The sequence below is a fragment of the Pan paniscus genome, chromosome 1 (genome assembly GCF_029289425.2).
Source record: "Pan paniscus chromosome 1, NHGRI_mPanPan1-v2.0_pri, whole genome shotgun sequence".
Lineage (NCBI taxonomy): Eukaryota > Metazoa > Chordata > Mammalia > Primates > Hominidae > Pan > Pan paniscus.
Window position 1 is genome coordinate 198,387,201 of NC_073249.2, and position 17,322 is coordinate 198,404,522.

The following is a 17,322-nucleotide window of genomic DNA, read 5'->3' on the forward strand; positions in this document are numbered from 1 at the left end:
AATCTGGTGAAATGATCAGAGCTGGCTCAAAATCTTTTAAAGGCACATGTATACAAAATGTGGATATCTTACCAAATGCATGAGATCTTGCCTTACTGAGGCAGGGAATTCCTGCCTCATTAGTGAGTGACTCATTTTCTCTATTAAACATCGCCCTTTCCCTGCCCTTTTCAGGATATAAATAGTTCAGGGAGAGGTAACACATTGTTAGCACCTTACTTATATCTGCTCATCAAATTATTTTCTCCCTTCACAAAAGGACCCTAGGTATTGGAAAGTGCTCAGGGTTGCGGGGCAGAAGCATTAGAAAGCGGGTACATTAAATTGGAGGGAAATGTTTTCAGAAAGTAGAGGTGAGATTCCAATTTGTTTACCATAGTAGTGCCTTAGAGACAATCATAGGCTGGGCACAGTGGCTCATTTCTGTAATCCCAGCACTGTGGGAGGCTGAGGCAGGCAGATCGCTTAAGCTCAGGAGCTTGAGATCAACCAGGGCATTAAGGTGAAACCCTGTCTCTACAAAGAATACAAAAACAAAAATTAGCTGGGCATGGTGGTGTGCACCTGTAGTCCCAACTACTCAGGAGGCTGAGTTGGGAAGATGGCTTGAGCCTGGGAGGTCAATGCTGCAGGTGGCTGTGATTAAGACACTGCACTCCAGCCTGGGCAACAGAGTGAGAGCCTGTCTCAAACACACACACACACACCCCCCCCCCCATAATATTAAGGATTTGACATAAAACATAACTGACATGATACATGTGCAGAATTGAAATAAAAGGCCATGAACCCCTCATAATGACCACGCATGCAGGGTTTAGTTAGTTAGCTTTAATGGCAGAGAAAGGAGAGCCAAGGCGGGGCCAAGAATTTAAAGAAAGGAAAAAAAAAAAAAAAAAAACTAGCAGGAAGGCAACCAAAAAAAAGCAGGAAGGTACACAATGCAGCTTTGCACTCCACCTACTGTTCCAAGGTTCTCTGGAGAAGTCTAGAGAGGAAGAAAAAAAGAGTCATGTGGAAAAACCATCCTGAAATTAAAGTGGAGCCTCTACTTTGTAGAAATACATCAAGGAACAGCATATGATAAGCTAACATGTTGACTGTAAACAATTTCACATCTGAAGCAAGTAACACTTTTGGAGGAGGGTAAAAAGGTCATAATAGTCACTAAAAAATCTTTTTTTAAAAAAATTTATTATTATTATTATTATTTTAGAAACAGGGTCTCACTCTGTTGCCCAGGATGAAGTGCAGTAGTGTAATCACAGCTCACTGCAGCCTCAAATTCCCGATCTCAAATGATCCTCCTGCCTCAGCCTCCTGAGTAGCCAGGACTATAAGCATGTACCATCACTCCTGGCTAATTACAAAAACAATTTTCTTTTGTAGAGATAGGGTCTCATCAAATTGCTCAGGGTGGTCTCAAATGCCTGGTCTCAAGAGATCCTCCCTGCTTGGCCTCCCAAAAGCACTGGGATTAAAGGTGTGTACCACCACACCTGGCCTCTCTCTCTTTTAAAACTAGGTATTTTCAAAAGAGAAAATATACAACCAACAGCATTAAATTTTTAAAAGAAACAACTGCCAAATTCAATCTTTTTTTCATTTGATTGATGGAGGTTTAGGGAAGTTTTTCAATAAAGGTTAGATTTATATAATCGTAATTATCACAGTAAATGCAATGATGACTACTGATGCATTAGTTTGCTATGCCCAGAAGACTTAGGCAAAATAGCATCCTCATTACTAAAGTGCAAAAGATGGAAATGACAAGAGGACAGTGACTCTTCCTAGTTGCATGACTTATACAAGGACATTCTGGGTCTCAATTACTTTAACACTTTACATGAAATACACTAGAATCTGATTATCTATCTATCTATCTATCTATCTGTCTCTCTATCTATTTATCAAGTTATTATAGAGACAGGGTTTCGTTCTGTTGCCCAGCATGGAGTGCAGTGGCACAATCACAGCTCACTGAGCCTTCAACTCCAGGACTCAAGCAATCCTCTGCCTCAGCCTCCTGAGTAGCTGAGATTACAGGCAAATAGTTGAAATTATGAGAATGTCTCAGATTACAGACACTGGCTACGGCATCTGGCTTCTCTTCTTTTTTAGGTAAAGAAAGACCAGCCTGGGGAACATGAAGAAACCCTGTCTCTTAAAAAAAAAAAAAAAATTAGTTGGGCATGGTGCCATGTGCCTAGTCCCAGCTACTTGCGAGGCTGAGGTGGGAAGATCGCTTGAGCTCAGCAGGTCCAGGCTGCAATGAGCTGTGATCGTGCCACTGCACTCCAGCCTGGGTGACAGAGCCATACTGATATAGTTTAGATATGTGTCCCGCTCAAATCTCAGGTTGAATTGTAATCTTCAGTACTGGAAGTGGGGCCTGGTTGGAGGTGACTGGGTCATGGGGGTGGATTTCTCATGAATAGTTTAGCACCATCCATATGGTGCTGCCTTAGCAATAGTGAGTTCGTTCTTGTGAGATCTGGTCGTTTAAAAGTATGTGGCGTCTCCCTCTTTGCTCTCTTGTTCCTGCTCTGGTCACGTGACATGCTTATTCCTGGTTGGTTTTCTGTCATGATTCATGATTGTAAGTTTCCTGAGACCTCCCCAGAAGCAGGGCGGTTGCAAGCATTATGTTTCCTGTACAGCCTACAGAACCACGAGTCAAATAAAGCTCTTTTCTTTATAAATTATCCAGTCCCAGGGTTCTCTTTATAGCAATGCAAGAATGGCTTAATACAGGGACCTTGTCTCAAAAAAAAAAAATAGTTGATACATGAGCAAAATATGTATAAAAAAAAATAAAGCCACTGAATACAAAAAACAGAGCAACATTTTCTTTGCTTCTCATGCAAATGTGCTTGATTTTCACTTTTACAAAACTTTTAGAGGCAGATGTCCTTCTTTCCTCTTACCTCCTGTGTTGGGGTAGAGCCACACCTGGCCCTGACTCAGTTATCTCAAATTCACACATACATATTCATATCCTCATATTCTCCCTCCTTCCTTCCCCTCTTTTTCCTACTCTCCAGGACAAACAGTACATTATTTCCAGACTCCGAAATCTGTCCAAATACTTGGAATCAGCCCAATTGCCTTTTCAAAATACAGAATCTCCAGGAGGTAGGACTTTCAGAATCTGTTTTAAAAAATCTCTCCAGGTCAGCCTAGGGTCCTAAGGTCAGTCAGGTGTGTTAAACCCAATACCAGATTATTATCTGGAAACCTCATGGAGGTTAAGAGACAGAGGCAGACATTCTCTGGCTATAGGCTGCTTCTTTGTTGAAGAAAAATGAACTAGGGGCCAGGCATGGTGACTCATGCCTGTAATCCCAGCACTTTGGGAGGCCGAGGCAGGCAGACCACCTGAGATCAGGAGTTTGAGACCAGCCTAGCCAACATGGTGAAACCTCGTCTCTACTAAAAATATAAAAATTAGCTGGGTGTGGTGGTACATGCCTATAATCCCAGCTACTCGGGAGGCTGAGGCAGGAGAATCTTGAACTTGGGAGGCGGAGGTTGCAGTGAGCCAAGATCACATCACTGCACTCCAGCCTGGGTGAAAGCAAAACTCCGTCTCAAAAAAAAAAGAAAAAGAAAAAGAAAAATGAGGCCAGATGCGGTGGCTCATGCCTGTAATCCCAACACTTTGGGAGGCCGAGACAGGTGGATCACTTGAGGGCAGGAGGTTGAGACCAGCCTGGCCAACATGAGGAAACCCTGTCTCTATTAAAAATACAAAAAAAAAAAAAAAAAAAAATTAGCTGAGTATGGTGGCAGGCACCTATAATCCCAGCTACTTGGGAGGCTGAGGCAGGAGAATGGCTTGAACCCGGGAGGTGGAGGTTACAGTGAGCTGAGCTAGTCTCAAACTGCTGGGTTCAAGTGGTCCTTCCACCTCAGTCTCCCAACGTGGTAGGATAATTGGAGTGTTTAGGCCATTTATATTTAATGCTTTTCCTATATATCTCAAATATGGTCCAAGTTACAAATAAACAACAGAAGCTTACAGTTGTTTCTTTCCAAATTTATAATACATTATCTCCAATTATGTGTAATTGTAAAGTGTATTGTGCAATTGTTGGGTATGCTGTTCTAAATATGCCAATTAGGTCAAGGTGGTTAATCATATACAAATCATTAAGATCCCTTCTGATTTGTTGTCTGCTTGCTCTATCAGTAACTGAGAGAGGTATGTTAACATCTCTAATTATGAAAGTGATGGCCGGGCGCGGCGGCTCACACCTGTAATCCCAGCACTTTGGGAGGCCGAGGTGGGCGGATCACGAGGTCAGGAGATCGAGACCATGGTGAAACCCCATCTCTACTAAAAATACAAAAAATTAGCCGGGCGCAGTGGCGGGCTCCTATAGTCCCAGCTACTAGGGAGGCTGAGGCAGGAGAATGGCGTGAACCCGGGAGGCAGAGCTTGCAGAGAGCCGAGATCACGCCACTGTACTCCAGCCTGGGCGACAGAGCAAGACTCCGTCTCAAAAAAAAAAAAAAAAAAAAAAAAAAAAAGACAAAGTGATTTCTCTCTTAGTTCTATTAATTTTTGCTTTATATACTTTGAAGCTGTTATGAGGTATATACAAATTTAGAGTTATTATATCTTCCTTTTGAATGGACTCTTTTATCTTTGTGGGTTCAATCAATCCTCTGGCCTCAGTCTCCAGAGCAGCTGGGATTAAAAGCGTGTGCCACTACACCTGGCTAATTAAAAAAAATTTTTTTTTAATAGAGACAAGGTCTTGCTATCTTGCCCAGGCTGGTCTCAAACCCCTGAGCTCAAGGTATCCTCCCACCTTGGCCTTCCAAAGTGCTGAGATTATGGGCGTGTGCCACCGTGCCTGGCCGTGTTCCATGTATTCTTTTCCTGCCTGAATTACATCCAGGGTCCTCTTCTTTTGGTCCTGATCCAGTAGCAACTTTTATGCTTCGTCCACAGCTTCAAAAGCCTTTTGTGCTCTGTCAGCATCATGATTTTTGTCAGGACGCACCAATGTGGATAACTGCTGAAACCTCTTTTTTAAATTTCTTCATCTGTAACTTCAGGATCTAACTGAAGAACCTCAAATGGGTTCAAATTGAAGTAAGAGGAACTAGGACGGGTCCGTCTTTCAATCTGATTTTTGGATGTTAGAACCGAGTCTCTCTTCTCTATTTGTTTCACCTCACTGTAGAAGGTCAGAAATGCATCCACTGTGCTGCCTCTGCTGCCCAAGTCCCACTCTCTCGTGAAGCCGCCATTTCCCCAGCCCAGCCACCACCTATGTACTATATACTTATAAAAATGGCAGGCAACTGCAGCTACAGACCTCAATCTATGGTACGCATCACATCAGGCAATTCAACTTTTCCTTGTGTTTTTTCTTTTTTTCGTTTTCAACTTTTTCTTATAATGTCATGACTCTTCTCTGCTTCTTAAGAGCAATTCCAGTATCATTAGTGGCACGTGCTGTAAGTCCTGTGGTGTTATTCAAGATTTATGATATTGCACTAAGCTATGAAGAACTGCTCACTAGAAAATTAGCATCATACAGCATTTTAAGTGGATACTGGCAATACTTGAGCTCACTTCAATAGTAATAGGAGGTGGCTATGAAATTACAGCAGTACAGTATATGCTACAGTTAATTTATTTTTATTTTTATTTATTTATTTTTTTGAGACAAAGTTTCATTCTTGTTGCCCAGGCTGGAGTGCAATGGCGTGATCTCGGCTCACCACAACCTCTGCCTCCTGGGTTCAAGCGATTCTCCTGCCTCAGCCTCCCAAGTAGCCGGGATTACAGGTACGCACAACCACACCCGGCTAACTTTTGTATTTTTAGTAGAGACAGGGTTTTGCCATGTTGGCTAGGCTGGTCTTGAGCTCCTGACCTCAAGTGATCCACCCACCTTGGCCTTCCAAAGTGCTGGGATTACAGGCATGAACCACTGTGCCCAGACTTATTTTTATTTTTATTATTTGTTTGTATTTTTTATTTTTTGAGATGGAGTCTCACTGTCTCCCAGGCTGGAGTGCAGTGGTGTGATCTTGGCTCACTGCAACCTCCGCCTCCCAGGTTCAAGTGATTCTTCTGCCTTAGCCTCCTGAGTAGCTGGGACTATAGGCGTGTACCACCACGCCCAGCTAATTTTAGTAGAGATGAGGTTTCAACATGTTGGCCAGGCTGGTCTTGAACTCCAGATCTAAAGTGATCTACCCACCTTGGCTTCCCAGAGTGCTGGGATTACAGGCATGAGCCATTGTGCCCAGCCTCTTTTTAAAATTTTTGAGACAGCATCTCACTCTTGCCCAGGCTAGAGTGCAGTGGTGAGATGAGAGCTCACTGCAGCCTCCAACTCCTGGGGGGATCAAGCGATCCTCCCACCTCAGCTGTCTGAGTAGCTGGGACAACAGGCATGTGCTACCACACCTGGCTAATTTTTTAATTTTTTGTAGAGATGGGGTCTCACTATGTCACCCAGGTCGACCTTGAACTCCTGGCCTCAAGTAATCCTCTTGCCTCAGATTCCCAAAATGCTGGGATTACAGGCAAATGCCACCACATCTGGCCTGCTTGTGAGTTTTTTTTTTCAAATTGTTGTAAATCTCCAAACAATTTGTCAATACATTTATTGAAAAACATCCACACATAAGAACCCACACAGGTGAAACCTGTGTTGTTTAAAGGTCAACTGTAATCTGGATTCTAAGAGTTCTTTTAAGTATATTCTCCTAGTTTGCCACAAGTAAAATATTGTGCTAAAGGAGCTAGAAACCAAATTTAATGAAGATCTAAATATGCCAGGTAAAAGTGTTTTAGCTGTATAATAAAGAGTTTTGAAGAATGCATAAATTTGCCAGGCATGGTGGCTCATGCTTTTAATCCTAGCACTCTGGGAGGTCGAGGTGGTGGGGATCACTTGAGCCCAGGAGTTTAAGATCAGCCTGAGCAACATAGGGAGACCCTGCCTCTACAAAAAAAAAAAAAAAAATCAGCCAAGTGTGGTGCTTGCCTATAGTCTTAGCTACTTGGGAGGCTGGGGCAGGAGGATCCTTTGATCTGAGGAGGTTGAGGCTGTAGTGAGCTGTGATCGTGCCACTGCACTCCAGCCTGGGCAACAAGTGAGACCCTGTCTCAAAAAAAAAAATTAATGCATAAGTGCTTCATAGCAGTGGCTGATTAGATCTAATTAAGCCATTTATCTCTAAAACTGCTACAATAACACTGGGCAGGGCACAGTGATGCGCACCTGTTGTCCCAGTTAGGAGGCTGAGGCAGGAGGATTGCTTGAGTCTAGGAGTTGAGGCTGTATTGTGATATGTATCACTGCACCTGTGAATAGCCACTGCACTCCAGCCTGGGCAACACAGCAATACCCTGTATCTAAAATTAAAAAAAAAAAAATCCTGCTACAATAGTTCAAGCTTCAAGCTTCTTAGTATGAATTTCTGTTTGACAGGAGGATTCAATTGCAATGCTTAGAAACTGCAATAGAAACAAAGAGAAACTGACAGATGAATACATTACAGAACAAAGAGTAGGCTGGATGCAGTGGCTCATGCCTGTAATCCCAACACATTGGAAGGCCAGGTGGGTGGATTGCTTAAACCCAGGAGTTCAAGACCAGCCTGGGCAACATACTGAGACATCATCTCTACAAAAATACAAAAATTAGGCTGGGTGCGGTGGCTCATGCCTATAATCCCAGCATTTTGGGAGGCCGAGGTGGGCGGGTCACTTGAGGTCAGGAGTTGGAGACCAGAATGGCCAACATGAAACCCTGTTTCTACTAAAAATACAAAAAAAAAAAAAAAAAAAATTAGCTGGGCGTGTTGGTACATGCCTGTAGTTCCAGCTACTGGGGAGGCTGAGGCATGAAAATCTCTTGAACCCGAGAGGCAGAGGCTGCAGTGAGCTGAGACCGCTCCACTGCACTCCAGCATGGGCCACAGAGCAAGACTCTCTCTCAAAAACAAAACAAAACAAAAACCACACACACACACAACAATTGGCTGGGCGTGGTGGCATGCACCTGCAGTCCCAGCTACTCGGTAGGCTAAGGTGAGGGAACTGCTTAAGCTCAGGTGGTTGAGGCTGCAGTGAGCTGTGATCATACCACTGTACTACAACCTGGGTGACAGAGGGAGAACCTGCCTCAAAACAAACAAACAAACAACAAAAACAAAAAATATACTCACGTATCCAGAAATCATCACTGTTTTTTAAAAAATTATATAAGTACACCCAAATTTGTTTTATACTAATAAAGGACTAAGAAAGATGAGCCTGAAACTGTTCATATGCCAATTCTGCACATAAATCTTTGTTCTCAGCATCTCTGATTTTATAAAATGCTCCCTCTAATTTCCAATTTGACAGAGGCATGCAGTCACATTTGGATATACCATTGTTTCTGTTTAAACTAGTTATGGCATTTTAAATGGCCTATGGCCCCATTCTGTTTTCTATGAGTGAAAAAAAAAAAAAAGGTAGTTTTCCTTTGTTTGCCAGAAATCAGGGTGTAGGATGCTGGGTATAGTTTTATAATTGTGTGTTCCAAAGAAAACACCTTTTTCTTTGAGTCATGTAGCTACAGGCCATTAGGAAAGCATGTCACAGAGTTGACAGTCTTGGTGTTTTTTGGAGGGGGTGGAGGCTGGGAGTGGAAGATAACTAATCAAATTACAGTTTGGAGTTTCCTGTTTGAGTAGTACCCTGAAACCAGGCCTGGTATTTAAACTACTTACTCCCTCATTCAAGTTGTAGCACCTCACATATCATAGGCTTGTTTCTTACATCATGAATTATGCAGAGTTCTAGTAGTTTCTTCAACCACCATATTTTTCCTAGTAAATATTTAATTGACGTTTTTAAGTGCAAGTGTAGTTGTTTCATATGAATTTCAGGGGTGATTTTTTTTTTTTTTATACAGAGTGTCACTCTGTCGCCCTGGCTGGAGGGCAATGGCGCGATCTCAGCTCACTGCAACCCCTGCCTCCTGGGTTCAAGGGATTCTCCTGTCTCAGCCTCCCAAGTAGCTGGGATTACAGGTGCCCACCACCACGCCTGGCTAACTTTTGTATTTTTAGTAGAGACGGGTTTTCACCATGTTGGCCAGGCTGGTCTCAAACTCCTGACCTCAGGTGATCCACCCATTTCGGCCTCCCAAATTGCTGGGATTACAGGTGTGAGCCACAGCACTGGGCCACTGGCTGTGATTTTTAAATAAATGTATGATATTTGTAAAAACCACTTAGCACCTTTCATCTTCGGATAAAGTATTCATTAACTATTTGCTATAGATACATATTATACCTGCATAACTTGATGGAGATATGAGATAAAACAGGATTAAACAATATGCCCTAGGTCAAAGATAATGTTAATTTTAGAATTAGATTTACAACCAAGTATTTATTTTATTATACATATATATTTTTATTTTTTGGATATGGGGTATGTTACCCAGGCTAGAGTACAGTGGCTATTAACGGGCGCGATCATGGCACACTGCAGCCTCAAACTCCTGGTCTCAAGCAATCCTGCTGCTTCAGCCTCTCAAGTCACTGGGGCTCTAGGGGTGCACCACTGCACCTGGCACAGCCAGTTTTTGTTGTTGTTGTTTTGTTTTGAGACAGTGTCTCACTCTTTCACCCAGCCTGGAATACAATGGCATGATCATAACTGACTGCAAACTTGGACTCCTGGGCTCCAGCAATCTTCCTGCCTCAGCCTCTGAGAAGTTAGAACTACAGGTGCAGACCACCTTATCTGGCTAATTTTTTTAGTAGAGATCAGGTTTCGCTATGTTGCCCAGGCTGGTCTCAAACTCCTGGCTTCAAGCAATCCACCTGCCTCTGCCTCTCAAAGTGTGTGAGCTACCATGCCTTGTCCCCCCACCCCCGCCCCCCGATTTACTTGACTTGGTAATAAGTAACAAAGTTATTGGATCTGTATGAACTCTCTGTATGTTTTACACCTTATCAGGTTTTTTGTTTTTTTTTTTTTTTTTTTTTGAGACGGAGTCTCGCTCTGTCGCCCAGGCTGGAGTGCGGTGGCGCGATCTCGGCTCACTGCAAGCTCCGCCTCCCGGGTTCACGCCATTCTCCTGCTTCAGCCTCCCGAGTAGCTGGGACTACAGGCGCCCACCACCACGCCCAGCTAATTTTTTTTTTTTTAAGTAGAGATGGGGTTTCACTGTGCTAGCCAGGATGGTCTCGATCTCCTGACCTCATGATCCGGCCTCCTCGGCCTCCCACAGTGCTGGAATTACAGGCATAAGACACAGCGCCCGGACACCTTATCAGGTTTCCTTTCCTTTCCTTTTTCCTTTCCTCTTTCCTTTCCCCTTTCCTTTCCTCTTTCCTTTCCCCTTTCCTTTCCTTTTTTTTTGAAACAAAGTCTTGCTCTGTCACCCAGGCTGGAGTGCAATGGTGTGATCACCTGAGGTCAGGAGTTCCAGCCAGCCTGGCCAACAGTGATCCGTCTGCTTCGACCTCCCAAAGTGCTAGGATTACAGGATTACGTGCCCAGCCTATTTGTCCAAAATTTTAACGTATGATTTTATTCAACAAGGTATACATACTTCACTGTGAAGAAGTACCAAATATCTTCATAATATAATGGTTTAGTCTGTTTTTAAGCCCACCTAGCTGGAAACAGATTTGCTATAAACAGCCTTTTCACAGTATCAGAACATTGTAAATGTAGAACATTCATTTATGGTATTTACACTACTGTACTTATTCATTTTTGCCTTCTAAAAGAGGATTATTATTGGCTTTAAACAACTGTTTCAGAAAACTTCGGCAAAATTACAGAAAATAAACCTGCCACTAATGAACAAAGCAGGCTTTGTATAGAGAAGGCCCACAACTTCCTGTGGAAATATTGCATAGATCTGACCCTTGGGAATCAGAAAGAACTCGGTAAAGCAGTCAGGAGAAGATAGTCAGGTGGAAGGTCTCTCTCTGAACTTGCAGGTACAGTTATGTCTGAGATTCTACCTCTGGAAAAATATAGTTTTCTGCCTATGATTGTATCAAGAAGTGAAGTTGCTTTACCACTGGCAACTTAATGTGCACACTGTTCTGACAAAAAATTCCAGGTTAAGGGTATGTTTTTATAGTGAAGGGCCAGAATATAAGCTATTCACTCATGGAAAAAAAACTTCAAACTTTCCAAAGTTTACTTGCAAGTAGAAAGACGAAACACATAGCCAGGCATGGTGATGGGCACCTGTAATGCCAGCTACTTGGGAGGCTGAGGCAGGAGAATCACCTGAATCCAGGAGGCAGAGGTTGTAGTAAGCCAAGATCGTGCCACTGCACTCCAGCCTGGGCAACAGAGTAAGACTGTCTCAAAAAAAAAAAAAAAAAAGAAAAAAGAAAGAGGAAATACATATGCAGGTTGTGATAATAGGTCTATTAGTCCATTCTTGCATTGCTATAAAGAATTACCTGAGGCCAGGTACAGTGGCTCACACCTGTAATCCCAGCACTTTGGGAGGCCAAGGCAGGAGGATCACCTGAGGTCAGGAGTTCAAGACCAGCCTGGCCAATATGGCGAAACCCCGTCTCTACCAAAAATACAAAAAGTAGCCAGGCTTGGTGGCACGCGCCTGTAGTCCCAGCTACTCAGGAGGCCAAGGCAGGAGAATTACTTTGAACCCAGGAGGTAGAGGTTGCAGTGAGCTGAGATCGCACCACTGGACTCCAGCCTGGGCAACAAAGTGACTCTATCTAAATAAATAAATAAATAAATAAAAAGAAATACCTGAGACTGGGTAATTTATAAAGAAAAGAGGCTTAATTGGCTCATGTTTCTGCAGTCTGTATAGGAAGAATGATGCTAGTATCTGCCTGGCTTCAGGGGAAGCTGCAGGAACTTACAATCATGGTGGTAGATGAAGGGGGAGTAGACACGTCACATGGCCCAGAACAGGAGCAAGAAAGCAAGGGGGCAGGTGCCACACACTTTTCTTTTTTTTTGAGATGGAGCCTCACTCTGTTGCCCAGGCTGGAGTACAGTGGCGCAATCTTGGCTCATGACAACCTCCGCCTCCAGGGTTCAAGGGATTCTCCTGCCTCAGCCTCCCGAGTAGCTGGGACTACAGGCACATGCCACCATGCCCGGCTAATATTTGTAGTTTTAGTAGAGACAGGGTTTCACCATGTTGGCCAGGCTGGTCTCGAACTCCCGACCTCATGATCCACCTGCCTCGGCCTCCCAAAGTGCTGGGATTACAGGCATGAGCCACTGCACCCAGCCTCCACACACTTTTAAATGACCACATCTCATGAGAACTTACTATCTTGAGGACAGTACTAAGTGGATGGTGTTAAACCATTCGTGAGAAATCCACCCCAATCACCTCCCACCAGGTCCCACTTCCAACATTGGGGATTACAATTTAACAGGAGATCTGGTTGGGGACCTAGATCCAAACCTTATTAATAGCCTATTTAGAAAATCCACTGGAGCAGAGAGAGGGATCAATAAGTTTTGGTTGGTAGTCCAAATTTGATAATAACAGAGAATCTTTTAAGGAGTTTATGACAGACCCCTATATTGCCACCTCCTCCTGAACACTGGATTACATGAGGAAAGTATGCCTGTTTCTTCTTTTTTAAAAGAAAGCATTTACTGTTAGATAAACAGCAGACAGGTATGAGAAATGTCTTTATAATTCTGATAACCAAATACTACTAAGCCTTTTTCTCCAAAATCTCATGAAGTACTTTATTTTAAATTAACCTATCTATTATTTACTCCTGTTTTATTGTTGTTATGTAGCTATGCTAAATTTTATTCATCCTGCAATCTTCTTAGGATTTTGCCTCTAAGTGATAATATATTTCTTTTCCTTTCTTTTTTGTTTTTCAAACACAGTCTCGCTCTGTTGGCCAGGCTGCAGTGCAGTGACATGATCATGGCTCACTGCAGCCTCAACCTCCTGGGCTCAAGTGATCCTCCCATCTCAGCCTCCTGAACAGCTGGGACTGCAGGTGTGCACCACCACGCCTGGCTAATTGTTACATTTTTTTTGTAGAGATGGGGGATGATATATTTCCAAATCACGTTCCCCAAAACTGCTTCCAGTATCATAAGGGTGAGAACCCCATAACTCCAAGTTTCAGAGAAAATAAATCAAATGGTTATGGAAAAGGAATGTAGGAAAGAGAACATACAGTATCTTTTATAGCAATATATTATTATGCAAAAGAAAAGTGGGGGGAAAAGTTAATTAGTGAATTAGGGTAAATGAAGGGGCAAAAAGGAAAAAAAAAAGAGAGGTAAAATGGAAAGACAGAGAAGGAAAGTTCCAAGCCAAATGGTTGGAAAGAATTTATTAAAAATCTTTGGCCCTTCTAATTAGAATTAGGAAGGGCTGGGTGCAGTGACTTATGTTTGTAATCCTAGCACTTTGGGAGGCCAAAGTGGGAGGATCGCGTGAGCCCAGGAGTTCAAGACCAGCCTGGGCAACACAGCGAGACTCTGTCTTAAAAAAGAATAATTAAATATGGCCAGGTGAGGTGGCTCACGCCTGTAATCCCAGCACTTTGGGGGGCCGAGGCAGGTGGATCATGAGGTCAGGAGTTCAGGACCAGCCTGGCCAAGATGGTGAAACCCCGTCTCTACCTAAAATACAAAAATTAGTCAGGCATGCTGGCAGGCGCCTGTAATCCCAGCTACTCAGGAGGCTGAGGCAGAGAATTGCTTGAACCCGGGAGGTGGAGGTTTCAGTGAGCTGAAATCGTGCCACTGCACTCCGCCTGGGCAACAGAGAAAGACTCTGCCTCAAAAAAATAAAATAAATAAATAAATAGTTAAATAATATAAAAATGGGAGGCTGGGTGCAGTGGCTCACACCTGTAATCCCAGCACTTTGGGATGTGGAGGCAAGTGGATCACGAGGTCAGGAGATCGAGACCATCCTGGCTAACACGGTGAAACCCCGTCTCTACTAAAAATACAAAAAAAAAAAAAATTAGCTGGGCGCGGTGGCAGGCGCCTGTAGTCCCAGCTACTTGGGAGGCTGAGGCAGGAGAATGGCGTGAACCCGGGAGGCGGAGCTTGCAGTGAGTCAAGATCGCGCCACTGCACTCCAGCCTGGCCAACACAGCAAGACTCTGTCTCAAAAAATAATAATAAAAAAAATAAAAAAAAATAAATAATATAAAAATGGGAAAGACCAAATGATCTGAAGAGACATTTCTCAAAAGAAGACATAAAAATGCCCAAATAGGCCAAGGGCTGTGGCTTATGCCTGTAGTCCCAGTACTTTGGGAGGCTGAAGTGGACGGATCACAAGGTCAGGAGATCAAGACCATCCTGGCCAACATGGTGAAACCCCGTCTGTATTAAAAATACAAAAATTAGCTGGGCATGGTGGCACGTGCCTGTAATCCCAGCTACTCGGGAGGCTGGGGCAGGAGAATAGCCTTAACCAGGGAATCGGAGGTTGCAGTGAGCCAAGACTGCTCACGCCACTGCATTCCAGCCTGGCGACAGAGCAAGACTCTGTCTCAAAAAAAAAAAAAAAAAAAAAAAAAGCCAAATATATTTTTTTAAATGCTCAACATAACAAATCATCAGGTGAATGCAAATCAAAACCACAATGAGGTATCATCTCACCCCAGTTAGGAGGCTATTATCAAAAAGACAAAAAGTAGCCAGTGCTGGTGAGGGTACAGAGTAAAGGGAACACTATACACTGTCGGTGGGAATATAAACTAGTATAGCCACTATGGGGAACAGTATGGAGGGTCCTCAAAAAAAAAAACTACAAATAGTGCTACCATATGATCCAGCAATATCATTACTGGGAATATATCCAAAGGAAAGGAAATCATTATACTGAAGAGATATCTGCACTTCCATGTTTACTGTAGTACTACTCAACAACAGCCAAGATATGGAATCAACCTAGGTGTTCAACAGATGAATGGATAAAGAAAATGTGGTATAAATACAAAATGGAATACTATTTAGCCATAAAAAAGAATGAGCCAGGTGTACTAGCTCACAACTGTAATCCCAGCACTTTGGGAGGCTGAGGCAGGAAGATCACTTGAGTCCAGGTCCAGGAGTTTGAGACCAGCCAGGGAAACAGAGTGAGACCTGGTTTCTTCAAAAAATAAAAAAAACTAGCCAGGTGTGGTGGCATGTGCCTGTAGTCCCAGCTACTTAGGAGGCTGAGGGGGGAGGATCGCTTGAATCTAGGAGGCTGAAGCTGCAGTGAGCTGTGATTGTGTCACTGTACTCCAGCCTGGGTGACAGAGTGGGATTCTGTCTCAAGAAAAAAAAGAAAGAATTAGGTGGGTGTGACGGTGTGCACCCGTAGTCCCAGCTACTCGGGAGGCTGAGGCAGGAGAATTGCTTGAACCTGGGAGGTGGAGGTTGCAGTGAGCCGAGATCGCGCCACTGCACTCCAGCCTGGGTGACAGAGTTGAGACGAACGAACGAAAGAAAGAAAGAAAGAAGAGAGAGAGAGAGAAAGAAAGAAAGAAAGAAAGAAAGAAAGAAAGAAAAAGAAAGAAAGAAAAAGAAAGACAATGAAATCCTGTCATTCTCAGCAACATGGATGGAACTAAGGACATTATTTTAAGTTAAATAAGCTAGGAACAGGAAGTTTAACACCACATGTTCTCACTCATACATAGAAGCTAAAAAAAGTTGATCTCATAGGAGTAAAAAGTACAACAGAGGCTACTAGAGGCTGGGAGAGATAATGGGAAGGGATGGGTAGGGAAAGATTTGTTAAAGAATACAAAATTACAGCTAGATAAGAGGAAAAAGTTCTAGTGTTCTATGCCACTGCAGAATGACTATAGTTAACAATAATATGTAGTTTCAAATAGCTGAGGAGGATTTCAACCTTCCCAATATAAATAAATACATGTTGGAGATGATGAATATGCTAATTACCCTAATCTAATCACATCATACATATGGAAATATCCACTATGTAGCTCATGAACAGGTACAATTATTTTCAATTAAAAAAAAATTTTGCCAGGCACAGTGGCTCACACTTGTAATCCCAGCACTTTGGGAAGCCAAGGCAGGCGGATCACTTGAGGTCAGGAGTTTGAAAGCAACCTGGCCAACATGGCGAAACCCCATCTCTACAAAAATACAAAAATTAGCCAGGCTTAGCGGTGGGCACCTGTAGTCCCAGCTACTCGGGAGGATGAGACAGGAGAATCACTTGAACCTGGAAAGCAGAAGTTGCAGTGAGTCGAAATCACGCCACTGCACTCCAACCTGGGTGACAGAGTGAGACTTCATCTCAAAAAAAAGTAAATAAATACACAAACAAACAAACAAATAAAAACTTTTTTTTTTTTTTTTTTGAGACAGAGTCTCGCTCTGTCGCCAGGCTGGAGTGCAGTGGCACGATCTCGGCTCACTGCATCCTCCGCCTCCTTGTTTCAAGCGATTCTCCTGTCTCAGCCTCCTGAGTAGCTGGGACTACAGGCATGTGCCACCATGCTCAGCTAATTTTTGTATTTTTAGTAGAGACAGGGTTTCACCATGTTGGCCAGGGTTGTCTCATCTCTTGACCTTGTGATTCACCCGCCTTGGCCTCCCAAAGTGCTGGGATTACAGGCATGAGACACTGCGCCCAGCCAAAAAAATACATTTTAAAAATAAAAAATAAATTGAAAAAATTCTTCGGTCTTGTGCCTAATTTAAGGATATGTGATAATTAGCTAGTTGTTTTAATATGACACATAGTAAAGAATTTTGGTGAGCAAAAAAACAGTTTTTATGTTCATTAAGAACTACAAAGTAGGATTTGAAAGTTTGTGTTTCTTTTTCTTGAGACAGTGTCTCCCTCTGACACCCAGGCTGGAGTGCAGAGGTACAATCATGAGTCACTGCAGCCTCAACCTACCAGGCTCAAGTGATCCTCCCACCTAAGCTTCCCAAGTAGCTGGGACTACAGATGAGTACCACCACAGTGGCTAAATTTTTATTTTTGTAGAAACGGTGTTGCCCTATGTTGCCCAGGCTGATCCCAAATTCCTGGACTCAAGTGATCCTCCTGCGTCAGCCTCCCAAAGTGCTGGGATTATAGGCACGAACCAATGCACTCTGCCCTGATTGCAATGTTTTATCTAGATAAATCTACATGCTTCTCCTATGAACGTATTTTATTTAATTTTTTTCAATGAACTGATGAGAACTTATTTCCTTGAATGGATACCACAGCATAGATTCCTAATGCACATTCAAATACTCAGTTCACCAGTTGTTAGAAAGATCCTACAGTAGAAACTCTGGTTGGATATGGTTATAACATCTCATAA

The 17,322-nt window shown here is 43.1% G+C and overlaps 1 protein-coding gene across 7 annotated transcripts in view; it reads right to left on the reverse strand.

The window, feature by feature from the left end:
* Positions 1–17,322, reverse strand: part of PHACTR4 (phosphatase and actin regulator 4) — a 133,830-nt gene that overhangs the window by 41,565 nt on the left and 74,943 nt on the right. For 2 of the 7 annotated variants that reach the window (XM_063593584.1, XM_034959483.4), the window contains exon 3: positions 961–988. The exons of 3 other annotated variants lie outside the window; for them this stretch is intronic. Coding sequence is in view for 1 of the 4 variants with exons in the window: in XM_034959466.4 (XP_034815357.1) it covers positions 965–988 (24 nt within the window). In the remaining 3 variants the exon portion in view is untranslated. Of the gene's footprint in view, positions 1–374; positions 517–960; positions 989–17,322 lie in introns of all 7 variants that reach the window. 2 more of the 7 variants (XM_055096022.2, XM_034959466.4) reach the window with 2 other exon arrangements.